The 10,534-nt window shown below is 44.3% G+C and overlaps 1 protein-coding gene across 5 annotated transcripts in view; it reads right to left on the bottom strand.

The window, feature by feature from the left end:
• Positions 1-3,738: 3,738 nt before the first annotated feature.
• The window catches only part of ARHGAP32 (Rho GTPase activating protein 32), a 300,153-nt gene continuing 293,357 nt past the window's right edge, over positions 3,739-10,534 (bottom strand). For all 5 annotated transcript variants that reach the window (XM_077756545.1, XM_077756541.1, XM_077756542.1 and 2 more), the window contains one exon: positions 3,739-9,771. In XM_077756545.1, coding sequence (XP_077612671.1) covers positions 7,519-9,771 — 2,253 coding nt within the window. In that variant the 3' untranslated portion in view covers positions 3,739-7,518. The remainder of the gene's footprint in view (positions 9,772-10,534) is intronic.

The following is a 10,534-nucleotide window of genomic DNA, read 5'->3' as shown; positions in this document are numbered from 1 at the left end:
TAGAATTAGTAAGTAGCCACCAGGATCCAACTAGACGGCTTCAAAGTCTGCCTTTATTAGAGCATAAACTCGGGCTGAGAGTGCCCGGGTCTGAACTGCAGGTCCACCACTAGCTGTCTGACAGCAGGCAAAGAGTCCAACCCTGTGTCGTGGCTTCACATATAAACCAGCAGGCCCCGAGGAACAAATGAGTTGATGGATGTAAAATGCTTACAACAGTGACTGGCACCACAGTATAGTAAGCATGGTGTTTGCAGTCATTAGCTGATAAAAATGCTGTTATATTATTGCCCACAATTGATAAAAATACATAAAACTAAAAACTGAAACAAGTAAGCTAATCGTGTGCTAGTAGTGCTTATAAGTTTTGGTGAGAAAGGAGGACACAAAGAACAAGAATTATTTGTTTTCCAGGAATACGTGTTTGAAACAATTGCCTGCCTGAACAGTAAATATGCATTAACTGTACTTCCTGACCAGCCTAAATGCCTCGCACCTAAGAGAACTATTTAATTATATCAACGGAATCAATGCTGTAGTCATCGGTATTGGTTTTACCAGTTTCAGAGAATGCTGAATCGTCTTCTATGTTCTCAGCTCAACTAGTCCTAATTTCTATGTGTCATGGTCATAAATAATTGAATCGTGGTTTAGTATTTAAACACTGATAAATGAATGATAAATATGTGTTCACTAAAGTGCCAGGGAACCAAGGGAATTGAGAAAAAAATGAGAAAAAGTGGCAAAGCTAAATGAAGTAGAAAATGGTTTCTCTTTCAAAGAAGGCTATTAAATATGCTGTCTGGATCACTACCTATCAACCAGATGTATCCAAATCACATGTAGTGGAGGCTGAAATTGGGGATTCCTGAGTCCAGGCCAGACCTACTAGATTAGACTATGTGGTGGTTGCTCAAGAAATCTAACGTTTAACTGGCTTTGCAGATGCTTTACAAAGATGGTAAGTTTAAGAACCAGGTGCCCAGTTTAAAACAGGAACAAGTGGCTGAGGCACCTGTGTGGCTCAGTCGGTTGAAAGTCTGACTTTGGCTCAGGTCATGAGTTTGAGCCTCATGTTGGGCTCTGCGCTGACAGCTCCGGACCTGGAGCCTGCTTCAGATTCTTCCTCTCTCTCTCAGCCATTCCCCACTTGTGCTCTCTGTCTCTCTCTCTCTCTCAAACACAATAATTAAAAAAAAGACAAGTGGCTAAGAAACCTTTTTCAAAGCATTTTTAGGAAATGAAAAAAACCCAGTAATTGAACAACTCAATGACAGCTAAGCTGTATGTGTGCATGACACACTTCTCTTTCTTCCCGCTAGAGTTAACTGGGGATGCTGAATGTCTTCTAAGAACTAGCAGACAGAACTACTTTGCAGTTATTCACAGGGAAAATGCGAGCGTCTAAGCACAGAGCTTTCTCACAGAATGTCATGTGCAGGAAGAACTCCTGGAGTCTTGGTTTCATTCTCCCTTCTAATATAATAATATCTTACACATCTTTTCTTCTATAATAATATCCTGCTTTCTGAAACTTGGCTATTCAAGCACCGTGTTAGGAGGAAAGGGCAAGAGACTCCAAGCAATGGAAAATAGAGGACACCGAGTCTGAATCCTCCCAGGCCCCAGTTCAGGACTTCCTTTGCTACTATTTTGACAAGCGTTATTTATTTTGAATGGCTAGAAGAAGAGAAAGGATTATAGATAGTTCATAGTCAATAACAAGAAGTGATAGCAGAAAGAAAAAGAGGATATAGGAGAAAGAAAAGAAAGAAAAAAGGAGAGAGAGAAAGAGAAAGAGAAAGAAAGAAAAAGAAGGAAGGAAGGAAGGAAGGAAGGAAGGAAGGAAGGAAGGAAGGAAGGAAGGAAGGAAGGAAGGGAAAGAAAGAAGAAAAGAAAAGGAAAGAAAGAAAGAAAGGAAGGAAGGAAGGAAGAAAGAAAGAAAGAAAGAAAGGCCTTAAAGGGAGAGCCGTGGTAGGGCATTTTGTATAGAAACAAATGGAAAGAAGGAAGGAAGGAAGGAACGAGGAAGGGAGGGAGGGAGGGAGGGAGGGAGGATGGAAAGAAAAAGACCGGCCTTAAAGGGAGAGCCGTGGTAGGGCATTTCGTACAGAAACAAATACTCCAACACTCGTTTTTTTTTTCAAAGTGTCCCTGAGGGTATCACTAGATGGCGGTGAACCGCATGTAGAAGTGATGAGTCTTTATGTAAAATGGCAACAAAGTTCGGGATTTGAAACATATTCTGGCAGTATTTTAATTTAAATATTTAAAACAAAAATTAGGGCCACCTGGGTGGCTCATGGTTAAACATCCGACTTTGGCTCAGGTCATGATCTCACAGTTTGTGGGTTTGAGCCCCACGTCAGGCTGTGTGCTGACAGCTCAGAGCCTGGATCCTGCTTCAGATTCTGTGTCTCCCTCTCTCTCTGCTCCTTCCCGAATCATGCCATCTCTCTCTCTCTCAAAATAAACATTAAATAAATATTAAACATTATGATTGTGTTTTTAAGATGTATACTCTCAACTATGTGAAAAACATGACCAACTAAAAGGTCTAATTTCCATTGCTTGCAAGTGCCCAAGGTTTTACTGTAACGGGGAGTCAGTATTACTTTAAAATGTGCCTTTTCCCATAGAACCACAAATAACTAAAGTCTCAAACACCACTAATGTGTCTGCCACTGATTCTTAAATGATAAACACATTTTAAGAAGCACTATATTTCCATCAGTGTGAAGGAAATTTGGTGATGAATTATTGGTAAAGAATTGAGTCCCAGAAAATTAAGAAGACCCAGTGGAAATGCCATACAGGTCTTTTCTTTAATCCCACTGGAGCCATTTCCATGGGAACATGTGTTCAGGTCTGGAACGCTTACCGAAAGCAGACGTTGTACGTTTGCTGATAGCATGCAGTGCGGTACACAGGTCCACAGAAAAGGGCTGGCTCACCGGGGCCATCGGTACTAAAGAGGCAACTTTTCCTACTGCAGGCAAAGAGAGAGAGGTCCTAATAATTTAGGATGAAGAATGGTTTCTAATTTATGACTCCCAATAGGAAAACTAAGATTTTAAAAGCTGAATATCATGTTTTTCAACAAACCCTGGTCAATAGGAAAAGATTTTTTAGAAGAATTCTGGCGCAGGAATCTGCTCCAGACCCCCTGTTGGGCAGCTAGGTTACGTTCAGTACTTGCCTCAGTCAAGTACTTTCTTTATCTGGGTTTGCCACAAACCAGCTTGCCACAGACTGTAGGAGGTGACTCTTTTCTGGTCCTTTCTCCCTGAAAAGTCAACAGGATGTCCAAGATGCTTTGAGGGAATCTTTGGACATGTGGTGGTTATTTCGAATCCCCTGTGGAGGGCTCCTGAGCTCAGAAGTCCATTCAGTTTCCTGGGAACTAGCAGCTTGGGAGTCAGGTCACAGCAGCCGGTGAGGGTTCCTTAGGGCAGCCCTAGGTGGGGCAAGGCTGTCTATGCTTTCCAGCACAGTGCAATGGGTCTCTGCCTTTCTAAGAGACTGTTTTGACCTGGGAAAAACTTGGCCAGGCAGCACACTGTGGCCAAGAGATATAAAAACAGGAGACATTAAACCTCTTTCCTCAAATAATATATTCCATTTGGTATAATAATCTGTGTCATACACTCAGATTTGAATGTTGCTGAATAATACCCCCAACTACCCCATTTCATTATAGCCATATTAGGTTAAAAAGGAAACACATACACAACAAAGTCTGTTTTAACCTGAAATAATTTTGTTGATATTTGAATTGCTTTCAGTGGGACATTTGCTTTCAACCACAAGATATCTCCATCTGGATTATTGGAGTACAAAATCTCTTCTCTCCCCCCTCCCCCAACCAAAACAAAGAAACAAACAAAACCCCAAACCCACAACTCAGCTTCAAATAAGTTTTGAAGAAATGAGACTCTAAATATTTACATATGGGTCAAGAAATAAATCACAAAACTATTTACAAAAATACACAAGCTTATATGCATTAACAATTTACACCAGTTCACAAAAATATTAAAACATAAAAAACACTATATAAATTAAAGTTAAGAACTCAAAAGTATGATCTAAGACTTCCTAGGATGCTTCTCTCATGCAGGTCATGGCTGAAAAATCAGGTTTTGCTACCTTAGAATCTAAACTGTAAAACAACCATTTTTATTCTTTGAACGCTAACAGTACTAATCAGAAAAGGAAAAAAGACCCTCTGTGCACACTGACATTAAAATATACCATTCCTGACATTTCCGTAATACACAGTACTGAAAATCACATGCCTCTAACCATTTGGAAAGTAACTTTCTGACATACTTTTGCTTTCCTTATTATTTCCTTACACACACTGCTCAGAAGATACTTGGCCAACATAATGAATGGATGATGACAAACAGGGCTTGGAACGGATATATGGACTTTGTAGGCTCCTCTTTTAACTCAACGGGCAAATTCCAAACGTGTATCATATGCATCTATTGCTGTTTCCAAAGTGGTCACCTACCCTTCTATCTCCACTCAGATTAATGGTCCTTCTTCTTTACGTAGTCCTGGAATTTCTCAACCTGACTCTAACTTTAAAAAAAGCTCTGCAGGACCATCCTGGAGACTCGCATGTTTAAAAGGAAATCGAATACAATAAGCAGTAAGACTCAGATGAAATTAATAAGAAAATGGCATCTCTGGGGCTGTCAGCAAAGTCTCTGGCCACACGTCTAGGGAGTATCTGTTTCAGTCAAACCAAACGGGGACATGGGAATTTTGCCAAAAAGATAAAATCTGGAGACACGGCTAAGAAAACACCAATCGAATTCAATGATGGGTTTGATGCATAAGGGTAGCTCCATTTCCTTGATCACAATGCTCCGTATCAAAGCGTGAACATTTAATTACTGCCTGTGAAGTGGCACACAAGGTGAACTACGCTGAGGTAACCTGGCTCACAGTGATTTGCTGTGCACTTTCTACCCGACGAGACCAGAAAGGGAAAGATAGAGGCAAAGTCCCTCAAAGAACTGACTCCAGAGTTAAGGCTGTATCTACATACACTAGGTGACACGACTCTAGATTTTACCTAGTTTGTGTTTCACGATTATACCAGTAATTTGGGTCATTATTCTGTATTCAGAATATTCACCTGATATTTCTAAGCCCGTAGGACATTAATAAAATAATTGCTTTGAGGAATTAACCTTAGTATTCATAAAACAGACTTAGGTTCAGGAGTAAACAATGTGTGTAACAACAGACCCACAAATATGAAAACTGCACAGTACTCCTTCAGCAACCTCCTAATGGGCTCTCCATTACTAACACCATCTGTACCTCCTCGTCATACCGGCTCCTTCCTACACTCTGTGCTGCTGGTGAGAACTTACAGGGCATGTGTGACCTCAGAGGGGCAATGCATTGCCTACTTGACAAAAAGATGGTTAAAGTAAAAAAAAAAGTTAATGCTGCATACTCACCAAAGATCAAAATCCTGTACGTAGCACCTGACGTGTTTGTGTGCTAGAAGGAAGTAACCTATCAGGTTTCCTAACACTGTGACTATATCCCCATTGCGTCTGCATGTTTAACCTACAGACCTCCATTTCCACAGACCTTTCACAGGTCAGCATGTCAGGACTGCTACCGTGATCTTTATTGAATGAATTCCTCTCATCAATTCTGGGGAAACAAAAGAAAACCTTATAGAGTATCTCCACATATAAATAAATGTGTTCTTAAAACTTTATTTTTTTCTAAATATAAACCCTTAAAATGCAATCACATGATTTTCTTTTAAATAAAAAAAAGAACTGGCAGGAATCCTAATCTTTATACAATTTCACAGCAATAATAGCAGCATGAATTTAGCCTCTTAAAAGATTTCTTCCTTTGCTCTAAATAAAAGTTAATTCCAAGTTTTAAAAAGCCAGAGCAGCAATCATCCAGTAAATGGAATGAAATTCTCCTAGTGTCTTCTACAAACTGAGCGTTGAAAACATGTGCATGGACAGAACTCAAGTATTACTGAGAGTTATGGAATGACAATCTAAACTTGTTTGTAAGTATAGGACTGCCTTGTCAGTCTGGCGTGTAGGTGCTTGGGGGGTAGGGGGCGTAGAGAAGACGAAGTGGAGTCAGGCCAGACAGTGGTCTGTTCCTGCTCTAACCGGGAATGCAACTTTCAGAAGAAAGTCCTGGGTACTCAACATGTTTAACATGCCTGCAGAGTTGTAAGAGCTATTCCTGCGTTGCTGGTGTAAATGGTAATTAAGGACGGCTGTGGTCGCACAAGTACAGCGTGAACAAACAGCACGTGAATCCCATGGGACGTAAACAGTGAACTGCCCAGAATTCTGGTGCAACGGGGCTGTGCGCTAAGTGTGATTATTGCAGGGGCTTGCAGTTTACTAACAGGTAATTCGCAGCTACTTTAATAGAGTTCCCGAGAAATAGGTACTCTGGTTTAGAATCAGAAATTAACATGTAAATTCGTAATCATGATAAACGATGTGTATTTATCCAGTCAAGTCATGCTGAGTTTGTTTTTTTTCTCCCAATGGTGGGGGAAAGTTGCTTTGGAGAACAAATGGTGTGAGATGTTTTCCTAGGATTACAATTTATCAAATACTATTGAGAGAAAAAAAATTACTGAAGGCAGGCAACACACTGGAAGCACTGACAGGGGGTTTTATGGCACTAACAAAGCTCACTGAGTTCTGCCTACGCAGCTTCTTTGCTTCTCACTTTAGTTAGAATCCCTTCTGCAGCGGACTCAGCCTGCCCCGCAAACTGCGAGGAATGGCTCTGAGAAGGAAGGACGAAAAGGACACATGGTTCAGCTTGGGTCTAAATGGCCTGACATCTTAAGATGACTCTTTATTAAATGCTTCAAGTTTTAATTCCTTTATTGTTTTTTTGTAATTCTAATGTGCTAATTGTCTGACAGACTCATCTGAAGGATCAGGGAGAAGTTTTTCTCCATTTGAATTTAACACCCCAGACCCTTCCAAGTCAGGGAGAAGGAAGGTGAGAGAAACTGAGTGTCAGTCTGGGCACCTGCATAGCTACTGAAAAAGTACAGGGGAATGCCACAGAAAATGCAAAAGCCTCCCAGGAAATAGACAGAAACTGCTCTGCGCTAATATAGCAAACACTAAGAAGGACAAAGTTAAATTCAAATTCGGTGAAAGGCAGTCCTCAGGCTCTTACAAAATTAGCCCCGTATGGCAAGTATGGTCTGTGACAAATTTCTTCACTAGGTTTTCAACACAGTGCTTTACAATCATTCAGATTTCTTTTAATGACAAAAATCAGTCTATAGATTGAAGAGGTGGATGAAGCAGGGAAGGGGAAAAAATGGTGATTTTTCTTTTTTTTCTTTTTTAACGTGGTCAGGGGGGAATTGTAGCTCTTTTTTTTTTTTTTTTTTTTTTTTTAATCTTTTTGGTTACTGAAAAAAATAGAACAGTCCACTGTCCAGCAGAGGCTGCTTCAACTCTATTGCTCCGGGGCTCATTCTGCATGGATCTGTGTTTCAGGGTGCTGCAAGGACAACTCTGTGGGCAGGAAGGCCCCCTGACCCAGAGCTGTAGCATATGTCCTGTTTTGTGGATGGGGGAAGCCAGAGGGCACATAGGTCCCCATTGCTCCTCCCGCAAAGCCTCCTCGCTGGTGCTGGGGTGGGGAGTGGTAACCCTCCAGGTTGTCATACTGGGACACAACAGTCACACCGCCCTGGCGCTTGCCGTGTGTTTGGTACTGGTACAGCACTGCGGGGTCCCTCTCCACGTGCTGAGTATGGTGGAGCTTCAGGCTATGACTCCGCTCCGGTTTCGGGGGTGGGACTACGGACTGGCCGAGGTGTTCCTCCTCTTTGTAGCAGTCTCTAGAGAGTTTCTCTGGGGCGGGAGGCTGCCTAGCCCGAGGCCTCTCTAGCTCTTTGGAGAGCCTCACCTCTTTGTGGTTCAGTCTCAGAGACTCCTGCCCCGATGTCATGTATGTCCCTCCAGAGTTATGGTAGCTGACTGGCTCAGAAGTGTCTGGAATCCCTTTGGGCCCATAATCTAACTGGCCAGCGCCTTGGGGGTAAGGTGGCCCATTTTTTGATTCACATAACTGCCTATGGCTTGCTTCCTGATGTGCCCTGTGCTCAGGGAGACTACAACCCATGTCGTGAAGCTTCCTGTTCCTGAGGCTACTCTGCTTCTGAGGGAGGGATGGCTTCTCCGACTGTCCGTTGCCGTAGCCTCCGTGGTGGTGGGCTCTATCGAACTCTGGCTCTGGATGCTTCCTGTAGAAGCGGTCCTCTCCCTCGGGACTGACGGCCTTGGCTGCGTGCCGCCCCTCCTTTCCCTCTGCCACTGAGAGAAGTCCAGTTTTCCCAGGATCTGATTTACTACGGAGGTGGATGACATAGATCCCGCCCAGGTCATCCTGCACGGCCGGGGTCATGTTATCATACTGGGACATGACAGGCCCTTTCACCTTCTGCCGAGCGCGGCTCTCTCTCCGGATAGACTGCATGCGGTATTTTTCCATGTCCTCAAGATCCCATGAGGTGTAAGTGTGCTTTACATCAGCAGCTGGAGGCATGTTGACTACATTATGGTCATTACCAGAGAAATAGCCGGTCACGTTGGCTCGGGGACGTGGGAGCACACCAGCGTAACTGTAGAAGTTCTTTCCTTGCAGCCTGGGATTGTAGAAGGCAAAATCGCGATTGGGTAGGCGGTGAAGGGGCCTCAGCTGTACTGTGCTGTAGGCGTCCATGTCACACAGGGCTCCTTCTGGACTGTAATAGGAACTAGAAGAACTGGAGTATGGGCTGTACCGGTAGTGGACCCGGCCATTCTCAAAGTAAGGCTGAAGCTGCGTGACGTGATAATCTGAGCGGGCCTGGGAGGACTGATATGGCTTATATTGGTACAGGGGTCTTGGGCAGTAGGCTGGTTCATCGTCTGGGGGAACTTCTGTCCGTGAAATGGGAACAGAGCGAATCATGGAGGATGGAGGGGCATGGAGAGACTGTACCCTCCGGATGGTAGGGTATGGAGGAATATCTTCAGGGTAACAACTACTCCTAACGGAGGAGCCCAAAGAAGAGACATACTCAACTCGGCTGCATGGCTTGGCGTGATGTCCAGATGCATTTCTTCCTGGGGCCACGTATGTGTTGTAACGAGGTCCCATGGAGGCTGGTGGCTCTGACCTGGCACCGTACACCTGGTGTTGCTCCAATTTGTTGTGATGCGGAGGTACGCTCTGGGGACGGTACTGGCAGTTTGGAATCATACTGAAATGCAAACAGTTTTCTGGACCAAAGGGTTCAGTGGTGATATCAGGCCTCGCAAAGGTGGAATAAGTCGTTTTCTGAGAAGCATGCTTAGGTTGTGGGATGGGAAGTGGTAATGGCAGAACGTCATCCACAGAAGCCGCAGAAGCAGTGACAAAGGGGTGATAGCTGGAGCTGCCGGCAGGGTCTGCACTACCGGAGTGGATGGCGGCGGCGATTTTACTCTCCATTGTCCTGGTGGGGGGCACCGGGGTGGTAAAGCCACAGGACGAGTACACGGGGACAGACTCGGCGCGCAGGTGCAGCGGCGGGGCCCTGGCACCTTCCCGCACCTTCTCAGGCAGGCCCGGCTGGACAGCAGGAGTAGACGCGGGACACTGAGCGGCCACGCTGCCATCACCGACCAGGACAGGTGCGGGGTCATCCGTGGCTCTGGGTTCAGGTGGTCTCTCTGGAGCTGGAACTACTTGAACCTATTGAGAGATGATCACATCATGAGCATGTTTTTTATGCTCTTCTCTGTGGACTCAGACACTGTTTGATTTGTAACCTACACACTGAGCCTATCTGGGTTAGCGGCATGAAATTTCCCCGGCCATGTGGTGGCACTGGACAAGACGGCAGGGCAATGTGTCCCCACTGCTTGGGGCTGTTACCCAGGAAAAGAAGGTCTGTGCTGCCCTCTGGCGCAGCAGCCATTACCATCCTTGGAAAACTGCTCTAACTTACGATCGGTCTTCATTGTGAGACGAGGCTGCCTAGGAAGCGATCTTTATGTGCAGACCAAAACAAAGGTTTAGTTTAAGTATAGTCAAGCTCAGGGGCACCTGGGTGGCTCAGTCGGTTAAGCATCTGACTTTGGCTCAGCTAATGATCTCGTGACCTCGCAGTTTGTGAGTTCAAAAGCATCAGGCTCTGTGCTGACAGCCCAGAGCCTGGAACCTGCTTCAGATTCTGTGTCTCCCTCTCTCTCTGCCTGTCCCCTGTTCATTCTCTGTCTCTGTCTCTGTCAAAAATAAATAAACGTTAAAAAAGAATTTTTTAAGTATAGTCAAGCTCACAAATATATACCTGGTCTATCCATCTAGCTCAGTCTCAATGCCAAGAACATTTTGTTAAACAAAGAGAGTTGATCCTAGCTAGAGAGATTTGTGAAGTGACTCACAGCAACACATAGTGAGCAGTTTAAGCCCCCAAGTCTAGGGAAGGGTAAGGAGGTGACCTGTCTGATGTGCC

This window comes from Crocuta crocuta, unplaced genomic scaffold (assembly GCF_008692635.1).
Source record: "Crocuta crocuta isolate KB4526 unplaced genomic scaffold, BGI_CrCroc_1.0 scaffold172, whole genome shotgun sequence".
Lineage (NCBI taxonomy): Eukaryota > Metazoa > Chordata > Mammalia > Carnivora > Hyaenidae > Crocuta > Crocuta crocuta.
This window is presented reverse-complemented; position numbering and strand designations above follow the sequence as displayed.